This window comes from Cervus elaphus, chromosome 11 (genome assembly GCF_910594005.1).
Source record: "Cervus elaphus chromosome 11, mCerEla1.1, whole genome shotgun sequence".
NCBI classification, from domain to species: Eukaryota; Metazoa; Chordata; class Mammalia; order Artiodactyla; family Cervidae; genus Cervus; species Cervus elaphus.
This window is the reverse complement of record NC_057825.1, coordinates 97,401,664-97,419,958: the sequence shown is the minus strand read 5'-3', so window position 1 is coordinate 97,419,958 and position 18,295 is coordinate 97,401,664. Positions and strand designations below refer to the sequence as shown.

Below are 18,295 nucleotides of genomic sequence, written 5' to 3'. Positions count from 1 at the left end.
TCACAGTTTTAAATTTTAGATGGAAATAGGGTCTTGGCAAAGGCAACTGGGTTAAAATGGGGCCATCTGGGCGGGCTCTAAGCCAAAGTGACTGATGGCCTTACGAGAGGAGGAAAATGGGACAGACACAGGGAGAGCGAGCAGAGACACCATGAGAACATGACGAAGATGCTGCCACCTACAAGTCAAGGCAAGAAGCCCGCAGCAGCACCCCCTTCACACCCCGCCAAGGAAACCGACTCTGTTGACACCTTGCTTTCGGGCTTCCAGTCTCCTGAACTGTGAGACAATACATTTCTGCTGATCTATGCTAACCAATTTGTGAAAGTGTCTGCTGGTCCTGAAGCCTGACCTGGGTCAGAACAGAAAACCGCCGTGTCCAGGGGTGGCCGGCAGGCCATCGGTCCCCCGCGCAGCCCCGGATGGAGTGTGTAAGCAGCGTGCACACTACAGAGGTATCACTAATGCAGCTCCCTCACGTGGGTGAGTGATGCTGCCGCTCAGCTCAATTAAACACGCTATTTAATACTCTGTGCCTTCAAAGAGATCTGTTTCAATGAGTCATTCTGAATATGTGCCACCTGAACATTTTAACGTTTCTTCTCAGCTCCAGTCTTGTTGATTTTGTATTTCATGGAACTGGAAATAAAACTCAAGAATGATGTGGTCCACGGCAGATAATAATAGCTCGGAAAAACCGAGAAATTCCACGCCAGACTCAGCAATGAACTCTCAGGACGGGGCTAAGCGTTGAGTAAGGGAGACTTGTGTCACTCAGGCTTTTTTGCTGTATTAATCCAGGATAATCTCAGTCTTCACGACTGCAGTGACTTTTAACAAATAAACACAAAAGAAATTGCAGGATTTCATTTTTCTTTCTCCTCCCACCTCTTGTCACGGGGCCACTACACCTCCAACTCACACACAAGCAAAACCACTTTCAATAACACCCTCATTTTTATATTTTGTTAGCTTTTGTTGTTTCAGGGGCATTTCAAACAAGAAAAACGTAGCCAGTAATTTTTGAACGCTTACCATGATATCACCATGCTAGGCACATTACAGACTTTATGTCATCTACCCTCTGGTAACTCTGTTGAGCAGATATGATCATCCGCTCCACTTCATAAGAATGGAAACCAAGGGGAAGTTAAAGCCCTGGCTCCTGGTGACATGGCTAACAAGTGTCAGAGCCAGGATTGAAACCTGGTCCTTGTGGGTGTCCAGAGACCTGGTCATCTCACTGAGCCACGTGCCAGCCCGGTGTGTCTGAAAGCCTGCACGTGATTTCTGCCCAAGAGAGGATGAAACACATAAGAAGAGGCTTTCCTCCCTGGACTGTGCAGGGCAGGGGAGATGCTGGACCACCCAGCATCTTTTCAAGTGACTCCCAACTCCCAGGCTTCAGGCTCTCAGTCCCAGGTCTGGAGTAACCCCCACAAGGTTGCATTTAAGGGAAAACAGACCCATCATCTGTCCAGATGATATCTGGGATGGGAAGCTTTATGAGAACTGAGAAAATATATGGGGAAAATAAAGTGGCTTGCCACCCGCCTCTATCCCTGTCTTGCCTGCAATGCCTCCATCACTGGGAGTAGCTTCCCACCTCATGGCTAGAAAACTCTATAATGTGAATCTAGAGAAGCCAGAGGGGAAGGGGGGATGGGAAAAGATGCCTACCTTCTCCCAACAGGTCACATTTTAATATGCTTTCTCTACCATTTTCAATATAAGATTAGAGCAACTGAAGTCATTTTAAAGTGACTGAGTGCTTTACCTTTTAGGGTAAATGTAAGAGTACCAAAACAGGCTGGCTGAACATAAGAGTACTGAAAACTACAGAAACATTTCCACTCGCCAGCCTTTGCTGTGACCTTCAGGACGACCCACCTGGAAGATGGAAAACAAGCGCTTTCGTCCCACCATATCTGAGATCAAATTTGTGAGTCTTCACTTCTAAGTCTAAGCAGTACCAGTTCTTTGAGGCTTCCCAAGAGAAAAGAGGATGCATATCTTGTGGAGAGGAAGAAGCAGAGTGTAACCATCGATGCCGTTGCTAAGCCACACTGGGGGAGGATGGAGGCTGTCATGATAGGCAGGATGAGGCCAAAACAGAGTGGGACCACAGGCTGGCCACACACCCTCTTTCCATCAGGGAGCAATCAGAGAGCATCCTTTGATTTGAAAACATTAAGCAGCTCAAATGTAATTAAGAAATTTAGCCTGGTATGAATATGTAATGTACACACTGCTTTGCAGACGCCTTCTTCCTCCGACAGGCTGGTGCCGACTTTCATTTGGAAGAAATCCATTTTCATACAAAGGTAACCGAGAGTGATAGGATATAGGAAGCCTACCTCATTTATCTTTTGTGAACTTTAAAGAAAAAATCAGTTAATTGCTTTTCTAGGAAGCTGTTTTATGAAATCAAGGTGCTTTATCTTTCTGCTCTTATTTGTGGTATAAATGGTGATTTTAAAATGCCCGTCATGAAAATGCTATGATTAATCAATACATCTTAAGGGATTTAATGACTTCTTTTAAAAACAGAAATCTGATCAACCAAAAACGGTCAGTGTGTTCTTGTAAATGAATTATCAACCACTAAGAAAACTCCTAACATACAGTCTACTAAATGATATTCAAATATAGGTGTCTCTTTCCCCGGGGAGGGGCAGTCACGGGTTTCCTGACTTTGCAAACGCGTTCTTTTCCCAGCCACTCAAGCCCTCTGCAAGAGCAGTGTAAGTTACTGCCATTTATTAAATTAATAGCAAACAGAAACTAAAACGTGAATGTTTTAGAATGCCACCGCTGAAGCTGTAGCGTGCCAAACAAACTGATTCAAAAACTAAGGCTCATATTTTGTCTCCACTGCACTACATATTAGGCTTTTCTATAGCACTGCCCAATTTTTGTTTTGCCTACAGCACCTAGGATAAAAATATGTATTTTTTAATTCTACCAACTTTGAGACTAATAATGAAGCACACTTTTCCAATCTGAAATTAGATAATTTCACCTCTTATTTCAAATAACAGTGTCTTATTAGCCCATGAGCCAAAGACAGGCATTGTGAAACTAATGAAGCATAAGCTTCAGGGGCTCTGGAGCCAAGGTTCCTCCCAAGGTCCCATGAGGAGCCCCAGTAATGTGTTTTTGCAAATATTTCAAGTGTAAAATATTTTCCTATTCTTTTTTTTCCTAAACAGGACCTCTAAGACAGTATAAATGTTAGGTCTCACAACCTATATTTGCCCCCTCTAGGCTAACAGTGAATTACATGCTCCATGTTAAGGGCAAAATATTAATTGTGTATGTGTGTGCAGGAGACAAAAAAATAATTCACTTCCACCAGAAATAAGATTCAGCGTGCCTGCCTTAGAACACTCCAGGACTCCTGCCTCAGCCATTCCTCAAGGCCCCTGGCTCCTATAGGAGCCACCCTTCCAAGTGGCACCCCGGGGAGGGCTCACTTAACGAGAGGGAGCATCCGGAGTGAAAGTCTTGGCTATAACAACAAAAATTTGTTTTTCATTAAACACAAAACTGAGCTGGGAACAGCCAGCTGAGAGGCAGGTGTATCAGTGAAGGCAGTCCCCTGAGCTCTCTCACTTCCACATCAAACTGCACTGAAATTTCTCTGCACTGATTACCTCTTATTGAAGATGAAAGAATGGTAACAAATAATTCGCCACGGCAGCAGATAGGGTGCACATGTTGGAAAGAATGAAGAATTCACCAAGTGTAAGATCAGACAAGAGAGAGTCTCAAATTCTCAATTTTCAAAAGCAACAAAGAATTTTTTCTATTCTAAGGATTATGAAGTTAAGGGAATTTTCCTAGGGCTAGAAGCCCAATTTTAAATTTAGTTTGGACTATAAGTGAGAGAAATGGCAAATTAAAAGTGAAGTGCTGGAATCTCCTTCCTTTCTTGGAGGCAGAGATCAGGTTTTAAAACATTTTTTTTTTAATCTCTCACATCACATTCCACCTAGCTATTGATTTGCTTTTCTTACGAGGAACGGCCCTTCCCAGTACCATACATATATAGTTACATTTTCACTTCCCTGGTTTTCATGTCATTTTTACCCAACACTTCTTTTGAGTCTCCAAATTCTTCACAGTGTCTTAAGTTTTGTTCTGTAGCTAACATCTTGAAAAAGTATAGTCAAGTAATGCAAGGTCCCTTCAGGTCATCTCCTGTGTCAATTTTCCTAAGAAACATATGCTCTATCTCAGTGAAAATAACATCAGTACTACTGAAAGGACATTTCCATAGAGCTGGTATCTGTGTAAAAAAATACAAAGGCATTAACATTTATTAAATGGTTTGCTACCCTGTTTTATTCCTTCCAAAAAATTAAAGCAGTACCTTCAAATCCAACTAGTTGATAAAATTCTTCAGTTTCTATTATGACTGTGCCTTTATAGAAATGTCTTATAAATATTGAATGATAGGTCTGCAAAGGGTATTTTTTAAACTCTTGGGGATACTGTAAAGAAACAAACCAACCACCAAACCCTTTGAGCTTGAAGGACAGGAAGTGGAACATTCACTTACAAGTTCCACCCTGCTGCCCATTGGAGAGTCATGTTTTAACAGCAGACTGACTGAGCACACAAGAGTTACATGATCCAAATTACCAGAGTCCCTAATATGCAAAGCTTTTTGCTAAAATAAGGACTATACCCTCCCCCACCAAACAAACAAAACACCCCATCAATTTTAACTTTGTTGTGCAAACAACTTTACCTCTTTTCCTCAATGCATGATTGACCTCTTTGAAATATACCCTGGAGAAAGTTCAATGTCATTCCACATTGGGGAGATGAAACACTTCTTATATAAAAGTTCTCATTTCTCTTGGTCTGCATCTCTATCTCAAGCATTTCCCCCTTTCTGTGAATACCAACACTTACACAGGGTGTCATTCTCAATCTGGAATCTGAGATAGGCATCATGGAAGCATCCACGTGATCAAGGACATACCCAAAAGCCCAGTGAAAACTGGAGAGTTGTCCACATAAGGCTGCCCTGGTTGTCAGAAACAGACTTTCCACCAGAGCTTTACCAAGCTCATTAGGTTCCAAAGTAAATAAATTGTTACCCAATAAATTTTAAGTTTCTTTGGTGCATAAAAAAATAATTTTAACAAGAAATCACTGGGAATTAAAATGATGAAGGGATTCCTGGTGATTATGGTCACCTCTGTTCAAAAATAAGTCAGGCTTCACTGGCTGGTACAGACCATTTATTTGATGAGGATAAGAAAAATCAAAGAGCTGGATGAATTCAATTTTGTCAGCAAGTATCTAGGTATGTTTCCTATAGACGTTTAGAAATGTAAATGCTTACAGAAGTTACATTTTGCTTCCATTAATTCCTAATAAACACTTTTTGGGATCATCATAAATGAATAATCAAAAAGTTATTGGTATGCATGTCACTTAATTTCCTCATGAGAACCTGTGTAAACATCTCAGAGTAATAAGTGTGTCTTCTCTAAGGGGAATACACTGATCTCTAAGTAGCTATCTGGTGCTTTCTGAGATGAGAAATCAGAAATGCACAAAAGAGATGACAGTGGCTCAGTCTTGTCCGACCCACGATGAAAAATGTCAAATCATCTGTTTCACTTGGTTACTAGATCACAGCAAAACAAACAAAAAATGTACAGTCATATTTCTCCTTCATGTGATCTTAGCAACTGTTATCTATTTGGAATAGAATACGAGACGTGATCTTCTCAAACAGAACCTCATCTTCCACCCAGACTTACTATTCAAGTGTCTAGCCGCAGCCTCTCTGCTAACTCTGATTGGGATTTACTTTTTTTAAAGTCTAATATTCCATATATTCATCCTATATATTTTGTCATGCAATAAAAAAGCACTTCAGAGTAAACTCAACATGCAAACCAGAAGATCCCGAACTAAAAGATTTCACTCTCTTCACATTACCTAAGATCACTTCCACAGGACAAGGAGAATTCTCACTTAACATCAGTGAATCCAGATCTCAGATACTATAATACGGATAGGACACCTGAAACATTTGAATAATCACCATGTTCAATACTGAATCACTTAACAATTACTTTAGAAAACATGATGAGGCCTGCCTTGTGAAGTTTCTCCTGGAACCTTTCAAAACTGTCAAAAATGTTGAATTTCTGAACTCTTTTACATACAAATGAGCCTCTTTACATACTAAAAGCTTTAACATACTTTTTTCCAGTATACAAAACCTCTGACAACACTGCCTTGTTCACACACACACACACACACACAAATCCCTTGAACTATATTACTTCAAGGCATTCCTTCCTGAACTAGCAGACACGCCACAGCTGCATAGGCTGGTACTTAAAAATATTCTTATTATAATCAACTTGAGATTTTAAGAGTCATTATGGCTGCATATACCCTTCTGTATTGATGGCTATAAATTCCACCACGTGACATTAGTCACACATCAACATAAAGAAACAGGGAGGGAAACTCGGAGCTGTCAGGTCAGCCCTCGGACGACCCAGATGCGCGTACGTGGCGTTGAGAAGACTCACCTCTCCTTGTTTGGGGATGCTGAACTTGGAGAGCTTGGCCTTGGCTCTGGCTGACTCTGACTTGGCGGCCGGGACACCCCTGTACAAGCAATGAACGCCAGTCTCTGTAGACGACTTCAGCTTCGGAGACTCATCGGGCGCCTGATCCTGGCCGTCCATGGGCCGCACATAGGCAGTAGGCTTCTGCTGGACGAGGCTGGGTTTCGAAGCCAGGGAGGGAGGAAAGTTCTGCACGCAGTGGCCACTGCCGCTATGCTTGGCTCCCATGGCGGGGGGCCTGTCCTGGGTCTGGAGACCCACCTCGACATTGCACACCTGTTTGGTCCGCGGCTGCTGTCTGCCAACGCCATCGCCAAGCAAGGTCCTGAGAGCGCCCTGTTGTGCTGAGTTGGAAGAAGAAGAAGAGGAAGATGAGGAGGAGGGGCTTGACACACTGGGGCTGGGGTTTTTATTACGATTTTCTGGGTGAGCAGATCTGTTCAGATCAAGCGTCCTGTGTCCGTGCTTACTTGCTCTCTGTTGGCCATCGGACGGCGGGTGCCCAGCCTTCTGCCAGCCCACGGTGCCCCGCTTACTCTGCTGCCCGGGCATGGCTGCTGGGGCAGATGTGGTGCTGCAGACGGATGCTGGTTGAGTCTGGGTTCTTGAATCTGCCACAAAATGTTCATCAATCTTGGTCACGGGAGCCTGAGGAACCCCAGGTTTGGGAACACCCACAAGATGACTCTGGTTTGATCGATCCGTGAGAAAGTCTTTCATTTCATCGTAATTGCCTAAAGTGTTCTGGAGCCGGTTGGAGAGCTCATCCCCCTTGTTAGTCTAGAGAGAGAACACAACACCCACACTTCTGTTAGAGATCACGGGAACACAGGGGGATGATGGAAGAACAGGCCCTTATCACTCAAAGACACAGACCTGCCACATTCAGAACGAGAGCAGGAAGACTGGATCAGACTCGGTGCTTCTGAAGACATCTGTCTACTCTCTGCATCTCACCAGAGCTGGACCACTGCTACCGGCCTCAGCACGCGCGAGTGAAGCATCTCTCCTTGGTCTTGTGCCGCAGCCAAGGAAACCAGGAAATTTACTATCACCACGTCACCAAATAGTCTGGACTAAGGCTTTCCTTAGGAGTGGATTTCCTTTTCCTTTCTTTTTTTCATTCCACTGTAAATTTTCCTTGAAAGTCCAGATTTGGCTCTTGTTTCACTTCCGATGTCTAAATATAGAATTATTCTCATCAGAAGCCCAGAGGGACAGACAGAAGGAGCCAGAGGGCACAGCACCATGTCCGTCACCCCGCCAGCAGTCCCTGGGCAGCAGACTAAGGGGGCACCAGGGTGCTCAATCTGCCCTAAGCCCCCGGCCTGAACTATGCTCACTTCCAAGCAGCCTGAGATATGAGTGAAATCTGGGAAGAGAATTTCATTTTGGAAGCAAGGTTGTACTTCTGGCCTTCAGCAGAAATAAGAAACAACCAACAGTTCTTTTCTTATGAACCATATCAAGTACCCTGCTCCTAGTACAAGCTGCGTGTGACAAATACGGAACCCAACCTCTGTTTAGTGCTTGCTTCCTAACAGTTTAGAAAACATAACAAACAGCACTGACTTTGCAAGTCAGTGCAGAGATGAAGTCAATTATGGATAAAAACCACAGCATGCAGACGTCCATCTTCAACAAAAGTTGTACTTCACTGAGGGACCAGACAGTAAGGACACACGAAAGAGACACCAAAATTGGGGGGGGGGCATGTTTAGGGGCTGAGATGTCTCAAGTTGGGTTGGCCAGATCCTGTAGTCAAAACTGCCATTCCATGGGGTTAAGCAGGGGGAAAGAGGGGGTGAAGAAGAACAAGTGGAAACCACCTACCTTGTAGGGTTCACTAAAGAGGGAGTAACTCGAATTAAATGTGCCATCATCCTGCTGAGCTTCCTGGTTTCTTCTTTCTCGTTCTTTCCTCCGTAACACGTTTCTATCTGGTTCGTAGACACTGCGTAAGGGAGAAAGAAGAGGATAACCACACACACAAATTAAATGTAATGACCAATGTAACATTCACCTGAGTGCAGAGGTCTGGTTCACCGGGAAACGATGATGGTGAAGGGGAACATGGACCAGATGAAAGCCAGCCTAGTCAAGCAGTGTGGTGAGGGTGTTTTAGAATTCCATTCTTCAGGAGGGAAGAAAAATCTTCAGGACAAGTTGCAACCAGTACTAGACCTCTCTCCTAACACGTGAAAGAGGGAGTACCTATGCAACTTTGACAGGAAAAGACTGAAAATAATCTTAAAGCAGACGGTAATTACAGCAATGTGTAAATAGAAATTACGAGTGTATTTCCTCTTATGACATAGCCCCAGAATGTTATATGGGAATGTGTCTGCTCTTTTCTTTCTCCTCCGCCTTTTTTTTCCATGGCTGTGTTTCTGTAGTGATTCTTTCATTAACTAGATCCCCAAAGAGCTGTTAAAACTCCATGCTGCAGTGGTTTTCACGGTTATGAGCCTTCTTCTGATCTCTGCTAATCAGTCAAGTCGTCAAACCCCTCCCGAATCCATCCTTCCTTCTGATATATTTGACACGATCACTCTTCCTCACCATGAAAAATGTGCAAAGAGGAAGGGATGCAGGCAATGACAGAGAGGACGGAAATTGAATCATGGTGTGTCATCAAGGAACCCGGGCTTTTTGTGCAAGAAAATTAATATCTATTCCCTCAAGATGTAATTACGAAGTGACCAGAAACCTGATAACTAGAAGGACTAAGGAAAAAAAAATAGTGTTTCTTCCTCTTAGTGAGGGGAAAATAAAGGGGCTAATTCAACTAATAATAAGGAAGTGACTCGTTAAGTGATGGAAGGAAACAGACTTGTTTTTTCAGCTCAGTAGACAGAGAAATCTGGCCGCCATGTAGACAACAGAACTACCCACTGTAAGGCACTACCACGTCCTCCAAACGAGTGCTGTGTGCATTTCCAGCAGTTAATTTAAGTGACCTTGTCGTCATTTCGCTCAGACCTCCCTCTCAGTCTAGGAGACAGAGGCTAGAGTTGGAAGCCAGGATGGCCACCTCCTGACCGCGATCCTGCCGTAAACCAGTGATGTGATGACGGAAAAGCCATGCCATCGCTCTCTCCGCAGCCCTCATTATGAAACAGCACCTTCATGGTACTGTCACAAGGGTTAAACATGAAGGAAATCTCCAAAAAGGGCTTTGTAATAGCTTCGGGTGCCCAGAATCCAATGTACTGCTATCAAATGTTGTTATAATGAGAGGATTCGAGGGTTCAAAGAAGCAAAAAAATAAGTGAGGTTTGGGATATTTTTTTAGCTAAATTGCTATCTCGAGTAGAAGAGCACATGCACGTCATGTTGCTGTAAAGGATGCAAATAAAACGATCATAAAATAAATATTGCTTATCCTCCCAGCTCTGCCCATGAGACCAGGATGTATTTTAAATTTGCTGTCAAAGGGGTGATGTTCAATGTGCTTCTGGCAAGACTTAGAGAGCACCTAAGGCATTTCATTTAAATTTCAGATCAGGGAAGGTTAAAATACCCAGAACATGTAGCCTATTAGCATTTTAATTCATCCTTAGTACATTACCCAAAGTTATTCGGTTTGGGAGTCCAAGAAGTGACCTTCACGTAAGGGAGGCTGGGACCCTAGTCTTCCCACAGTGAGGCTCACCACTCCAACCCTATAGTTACCGGGGACTCCTCAGGGTGGCTTTGGTGACAGTGACGGGCATAAGGGAGGCACGAGATGGGAATGACACTCATTCACACAACCAGGTTTCAGATTCACAGGGGAGAGCAGACACCTGGGCCTGACTTCTGTGAACACACCATGGATTTCTGATGGAGGCTGCTCTGAGGACACACAACGCATGCTATGGATGGGCATGAAGTGAGTGGGCTGGAGCCAAGAGAGGCATTGCAGGTTTCCAATGAACTGGCTCATTTCTGGACCAGCACTGGCATTCAGAAACACAAGCCTGCATCACATGCACACATCCATGGGTGAAGCACCTACTGTGTGCCCCCCATGCACAGAGATTCCCACAGACATGCTTGCTGTCTTCAGCCAACTCAGGCTAACCAAACACACAAGACTGGTGGGAGGCATGAGGTGGACTGATGTAACACAGAGCAGGCAGGTGGTTGTTCAGGATGATTCCCCGGGCTTCTGCGAAGCCCCCATACCCAGTGTGATACCTCCTGCATCTGCTGGCTGACGACTGAAACTCCACAACTAGAGAGTCATTCCTCTGGTTTAGGATGTCTTCACCCCTGTAAGAAATGCAGACACCACAAGGAGGGAAAACACTTTACACCTGATCAGCCCTCGGTGCCTAAGTGCGCATGCCTTTGTCAGCTTTTCCCCAGAGGCTGGAGGAAAGGACACAGGACATCACGGTCCAAGGGGAGTCCAAACAGGACCTGTGATGCAAGGTAAAGGTCAGGAACAATGCAGAATGTAGCAATGACGATACAGAAGTTACATTTCAAGGGACTTCCCTGGTGGTCCAATGGTTAAGAATCCGCCTTGCAATGCAGGGGACTCGGATTTGATCCCTGGTTGGTGAACTAAGATCCCACATGCCACAAAGCAAGTAAGCCCATGTGCCACAATTAGAGGGTCCACACACTGACATAAAAGATCGCACACAATGCAATGACGACTCCGTCTGCTGCAAAAGACCCGATGCAGCCAAATAAATAAATATTAAAAAAAAAATCCTAGAAGGGGGATTTGATGTTTGGCTAGCAAAAAAAAAAAAAGATACTTAAAAAAAAAAAATGAACCATACCTATTCTGCAGCGAGACTTAGACGTTTAAGAAAAAGGCATTAAAGGAACTTCTCTAGTGGTCCAGTGGCTAAGACTCTGCACTCCCAATGCAGGGAGCCCAGGTTCAATCCCTGGTCAGGGAACCAGATCCCACAGGCCACAATGAAGAGTCTGCATGCCGAAACTAAAGATGCAGCAAAATAAATTAATTTAAAAAAAAACAAAAAGGCATTAGGATACAAGCCACATCGATGAAGCAGGTATCCGACTGGCTGCATTTCTGGGCTCAAGGGTCACTCCCAAATATGGAGAAGAGGGAGGTAAGACGCTGCACTCCTCCTTAGGCAGACCTGCCTTGTTCTCAAACACCTGGAAGCGTAAAGATACCCAAAGGCGCTCGCAGATGCAGGCTGCCACTGGCTGTAGTTCTCTAACGAGGTCCCGCAGGCACGCCCAGCCTCGGCTTTCCTACAAGGAGGACTGAATGCCCTCAGGACCTCCTCCACATAAGCCACTAACACAAACACACTGGCCACCTTTCGTGGGACACCATGACGTACCCTCCACGCCATCAGATGAAACGAGAGTGACCCAAGATGACACCTCCCCCTCCCCCGAGAGGAGGGCGATGGAAGCCTCACCAGGGAGGCTATCCTTGTTGGCTGCCTTCCCTCAGGTTTCTCTTCTCCACCTGGGGAGGGAAGCACTGCTTTCACTGCTCATTCAGCATCTCCTACCAGGAACCCACCTCCTCCTCCCTTATCCTGAACAGGAACCACAACCCCCTCGTCACCGACAGAGGTCATGGGAACAGAAAGTCTGGAGCCTCTCCCTAAGTGTCTGCACTTCTCTCTCTTCTACCAACACTGAGACAGTACCTGCCCAGTGGTGATTCCACCATTCCTCTAAAGCAAGCCTGGGAAGGCTCTCACAACCCCAGAGAGCACATTTCTCTTGATGTCGCACCAAGAAAATTCAGCCCTCTTCCCCACTCTGCCATCCAGCAACACTAGGGTCGGGCCATTTGCTTTTCAAGCAAAGGAGCCTTCCTCCCACGTGCCAAAAGCCAGGTCAGCCTCCCTGGGGACAGTCACAGGGAATTCCGATGCTTGGCGTGTCAATACAGAAACTCAGTAAGAGCCTCATGATATGTGTCACGTCTCTTTGTTACCAGCAGACGGTAAAATCTCTATCATCTGTAAGGCGGTTTCTTGTTTCCCTGACATTCACAGGAATCATACTCCTCAAATGCATGTCACCAAATGTATTTATTTATTTTGCATGAAAGTAAAGGCAGTCAACTGCTATGATACTATTTATTACTTATTGCCAATGCATATCATTCCCACAAAATGAAGCTTTTTAATCAACTTCTTCTAAAAGACTTATTAAAAAAAAAGTCAATGAAAAATGCTGTTAAAAACATATCTGATAATTTCCCATATATTTGTTTTTAATCTATAAATTAAAGGATTTTGTAGGGCTCTGGTCAAAGCCAATTGTGCTGCTTAAGGAGGAAAAGACGCACCAATATGACATTATCATTTCCAAAATTAATGCATCCTCCATTACATGGTGACAGCATGGAACTAAGCAGCAGTAATACCTTTGAACCTCAGACTTCTACCCACCACTGAGCTCAAAGCATTTCACATATATATCCTTTGATCCTTACAATGTCCCTTGGAGAAAGACAGGGATGGAAGTTATTCCTAGGTTCACTTTTTTAAAGATCGAGGAACTTAGGATAAGAGTTTGATTGTCTAAACAGTGTCATGAAGAAGACACCATGTGGAAGACCCTACATCCAAAGTACTTTCTTCATGTCCATCCATGGAAGAGGACCTATCTAAGAACCAAGAAGTGGCCACATTTCCTAAGCCCTGGTGTCCGTAAGCCCAGGGTGGAGCAGCTGGGCACATAAGCAGCAGCGAAGCAAAGCAGGGCAAGTGAGACAAAGGGAGGCTATTTTCTCCTTCAGACAGCAGTTAGAGGACCCCTTCTAGCAGAGGATATTGACATCCTGTGATCAGGGCACTTGAGAAGGAGTCAGGATCGCTTCCTGTATGAGATCTCCTTCGAGCTGGGTCTCAAAGGAGCATATGGAAGAGAGGGAAGGGAAGAGGACCAGGAAGTAGAAGACCCACAAATGAGAAAGGGGCCTTTGACAGTGTTTGGAGGAGGTGACATTTGCCTTCACCACACCATCTTTAACCAGATGGAATTCCACATTCAAAGTTTCGTTTATTGGCTTTGCTCCACTGCTAAGCTACCTCACCCTAAATAAGTTTATTTGATCTCTTCCTGAAAGCGGGCCTGGTTGGGAGTGAATAATGAAGGGTGGATGCAGGGGAGAATGAACGGGCACCCAGACTCACTAGCCCTTTCTTTACAGTTTGCATCAGGGCCTCCCTCAACCAGCTGGACCACAGAGGAGACAGTCTTATCTGTCCGAGGATGTGGACAGCCCTGGAATACAGGGCTAACACGCCCCCGGGGGGTGGGCTGGAGGCACAGAGTCAACAGGAAGAAGAAGCACCAAGCGAAGGGGGAAGGATGTTCCGCAGACACGCTCCTGCTCTTCAGAGCAGCAACATCAGCAACCGTGTGTAACTAAGGAGACTAAACCAAGCTCCAAAATTATAACAATTGCTTTAAATTTAATGAGTCTAATTAACAGCTCTTGTTATTTATAAAACAAATACTAAAAGATCAGTAACCCTTCCTTAAATCAGAGAAAAGCAAGGTTGCTGAAGTTTACTTGCAAAATCCTTTCTTAGTCCGCAGTCAGAGCTGGTGGACTGAAGGGCAGAAAGGTGGTCAGGGAGTGGGAAGGTGATAGAGGCAAGTCAGGCAGAAAAGATGTGGCTGGAGACAGAGATGGGTAAGGAAGCAAGGATCCTCCCAAACGGGGTGCAGGAAGGCCCTGAGTTATTGTAGCTGCTGTGGTGCTGGTGGTGTTGATGGTGACTCTGACAGTTGTGACTGTAACGGTGATAACTGTGAAAATGGTGATTGTGGTGCTGACGACTGGGATGGTGGTGATGGTGGGGATGGTATGGATGGTGACTGGTGGTGATGGTGATGATCACGATGGTGGTGATGGTATGGATGGTGACTGGTGATGATGGTGATGGTGGTGATGGTGATGACAGTGACCGTGACGGTAATGGTGGTGACAGAGGAGATGATGATGGTGATGACAGTGATGCTGAAGAATGTGATGGTAGTGATGGTGGTGATTCTGATGGTGAGGATCATGATGGTGGTGATGGTGATGATGGTGACTGATGGCGAGGGCGGTGGTGATGGCGATGGCAATGACGGTGGTGACTGCAAAGGTGATGGAGGTGATCGTGGTGATTACAATGGCAGTGACTGTGATGGTGATGATGGTGGTGGGGACTGTGATGGTGGCAGTAGGTGGGGGTAGTGATTAAAGCCCTGCTGGGGAATGAGGACTGGTCAACAGTGCATACTATGAACCCTTAAACCCTGAAGAACACTCCTATGACCCTGCTCACCAATACTAGGCTTTTCACTTTGAGTCACTGAATCCCAGTTCCCATGCCTGTTCACCCTACTTTCCCCCCACAATTCTATGCCTGGCTCACCATAAGCTCTGTAAGTATAAGCGTCAACCCCACGATTATTTCCACCATGGATATTTTGAAAAGGTCAGCCCAACCTTACTTGTGTGTCTCTGACCAAAAAGGCTGTCTCAATTTTAATTCAATCTTGGAACTCTGAGAGAATTTACAGATCTCTGCCTTAGGGCTGCCAGCCTGTTCTACGAGAAGGGGAAGAGATTTGGGGCTGGTCTGTGCCATAATCTCTCCTGCACCACAGCTTTTGTGAAACTAGAAAATTGAAGGGAGTCAGAAAGTAACGGACACTCACAGAAAAATTCAGCCAGTAAATATTTCAACAAAAACTAGCCTTTTGGGATGACCTGTACCATCATCTCAGACCCATTAGGCCCAGATTAAATTTTGCTAATACCAATTCCCCTTTATTACTCTACACAGCCACTGTAGGAAGGACTTCACATGCATTATTTCATTTCATAGTCTTTAGAATCCCAAGAGACTTCTCCATCCACCCACGAAGAAACGAGAGGCTCAATGCCCATAGCCGGTGAGCAACAAGGCCTGGGTCTGAAGCCAGGCCGTCTGGCACCAGAGACTGACTTCTTCGACTCAGCTTGCATGGCTCCCCAGGGACCTTACTCACTGACAGACTTTGACAAATGGTGCCCCCATCTTTTGTTAGTAAATGTCAGGCAGAAGGGTGTTCATTTTCAGATCGTGACAATTTCAGTTCATTCTTCCAAGATCTGCTAAGCTCCCTTGGTGGTTATGTATGAACCATAAGAATTCTTCTAAATCCTATAAAATAGAACTGGAATAAGCAAGTCAAATGAGTCAGCACCAGCAATTAACTAATACTCCAGCTGATGAATTCTGTACAGCGAGCTCCTTGAGAATTACAGAACACCACAGTGAGTGCGTTTTATAACGGGGCCAGCAGGGCCAGGTCAATGCTGCAGGATGGGCCTGGACACTGACTGTTTCCCAACTATTTACTGAATCCCGACTCCATTTCAATCTTGGTGGAAATGACGACTGCTCCAAATCTCTCTCGTAAACATGCTCCAGTGAGTGTTCAGAGAGATGACAGATAAATGACAGCTTTGCATAGCCAAGGGTTAAACGCTTTTCCTGAGGGATCCTCAGTCTTGGTGCCACGAGAGCAAGTGTCAGGTTCTAATGGAATTGTTCCGTGATAAACCACCGGGCTGGATGACAAGCAGCTTTCGAGAGGCTCTCCGTATAGTATCCACAGCCCAAGTTAATCTGAGTTTCTTAACAGGACCTCTTTGCTTTACAATATAAAAGTGCCTTGGGATGAAGCAATTACACTGATTTACCATCTTCTCCTTGGTAGACTATAAAGACACGGCAGAACCTCACAAAAGCCGTAACTTAACCAAATGAGGGCCACCTGCGAAGCCCCTACTATGCCATTTCGAAGAGTCCACTGCAGCCCGAGGCATAGAGCCAGCATCCATCACAGGTGTCCGTGGTGAGCAAGGATGCCTACTCCCAGGGCTTCTCATGTTAGAGCCCATAAATTACTCTTCCTTCACCAAATGCTCAGTTAAATTTCATTTTCACTTTACAGCATCAGTTGCTAAACTTCAGCTCCAAGGGATTTTAAAGCCACTCCCAGGGAGGGCTCTATCTTCCAGCCTCTTGTAACCAGGATGCTCTCCCAAACAGCCCCTGTGCGGCCACTCAGGCTCACGGGCCAGGGTGCCCATGTGAAGGGCAGAAGAATGACTGGGGTGCCTCATCTAACTTCCTGATGTTTTCAACAGGTCAGGCTCCCGGACAAGGAAAGCTCTGGGACCTTAAGCATCAACCATTAAGGAATGGCTCACCTTCTTCCTAAATCCAGCTCTTCACCTCTGCATCCACCCAGAAACAGGATTGAGATAAGCACTGACCTGCGGACATGGGCCCTGGAAGAGGAAACGGCAACCCGCTCCAGTGTTCTTGCCTAGAAAATCCCATGGACAGAGGAGCCTGGCGGGCTGCGGTCAGGAGGTCACAAAGGGTCAGACACGACTGAGCACACATGCATGCTGACATGAATACTCTGAAGATGAGCAGCCGTTAGCGTGGGCTGCTGCAGTGTGAGGTCCAGAACCAACCCTGGGCTAGGAGGACGACATAGTGCTCCCGCTGTGGACAGGCGGCATTAAAGGGAAACTGGGGCTGACATATGAGCACTGCCGTATGTAAAACAAACAGCTCGCGGGAAGCTGCTGCATAACAGGGAACTCAGCTCGGGGCTCTGTGATGACCTAGAGGGGCGGGATGGAGCGTAGGATGGAGACAAGAAGAAGGGGACATGTGTGTACTTATAGCTGATTCACTTCGTTGTACAACGTTGTAAAGCACCTATACCCAAATTTAAAACAAAATTTGACCTGTACACATTCCACAATTTGAACAAACAGAATGAAAAATCCATTCAATTCCTGGATCCTAAAATATTTTTAAGGATACAGAATATAATAATGAGAAGCATAATAATATCAATATTGGACAACTGTCATGTTCAAGAGTTTCTAAACAAAGTTGTATTTATTATCTTCTTTATCCCTCTCAACAAACCTGTTATGTATCCTCTGTTTATGCAAAGCACAACATCATAATGAATATAAAATGAAATAAAATCTGTGTGCCATAAAGATTCTTATGCTCATTTTACAAATAGACACCCTTCTTCAACGAAAAGGGCTTAGGAAATTTAAACATAACTCTTAGTAGTAACCATTACTATTAAATTCTAAGTTCTGTATAAGTTCTGGACATTAAATACAATTTAAGTTTTTAAAATAAATTCTTATTCAAAAAATGCTCAGCTAATACACACTCTATACAGACTGCCAGCTAGTCTGTGGCCCTACCTTGACACAGAGACTCCTGAGGATGTTTCTCCATCTTGCTGGGGTGAAAATTCTGTAGTCAATTATGCTTGATGTAGAGGAAGATGTTGAAAATTATGAATTATTTGAACTCTACGGTTCTATAATTCATTCTGTGCGAGTGACACTAAAGATGATTGATTCTAAATATCCATATAACACAGTGTCAGAAAACCAAGGGGTCCTCCCATGACTGATGCATCACTCACACATTTCTCCAGTTCAACCAGACATGCCATTGATCATAAAACTGTTTTATTTGATCCCTAGAACATTAAGATATTATATATTATGAGGCTGCCTACACATGATGATAATTATCCCAGTTCTCCAAGAAACATTTCAAAGAGGGCACTCGCTAAGCCTGTTCTGACAACATGCTCGCTTCATGTTTTCTTAAAATGTCACCTCCTCTTCTTTCCTCTCCTTCCCC

The 18,295-nt window shown here is 44.7% G+C and overlaps 1 protein-coding gene across 8 annotated transcripts in view; it reads right to left on the bottom strand.

Annotated features, from left to right (window-relative positions):
• AFF3 (AF4/FMR2 family member 3) overlaps positions 1–18,295 on the bottom strand; it is a 612,117-nt gene that overhangs the window by 465,423 nt on the left and 128,399 nt on the right. For 5 of the 8 annotated variants that reach the window (XM_043918593.1, XM_043918592.1, XM_043918594.1 and 2 more), the window contains exons 3-6: positions 10,791–10,865; positions 8,442–8,562; positions 7,079–7,388; positions 6,570–6,952 (exon numbers count right to left, since the gene is read on the bottom strand). In XM_043918593.1, the coding sequence (XP_043774528.1) occupies positions 6,570–6,952; positions 7,079–7,388; positions 8,442–8,562; positions 10,791–10,865 (889 nt within the window). The remainder of the gene's footprint in view (positions 1–6,569; positions 6,953–7,078; positions 7,389–8,441; positions 8,563–10,790; positions 10,866–18,295) is intronic. The other 3 variants (XM_043918598.1, XM_043918597.1, XM_043918599.1) reach the window with 1 other exon arrangement.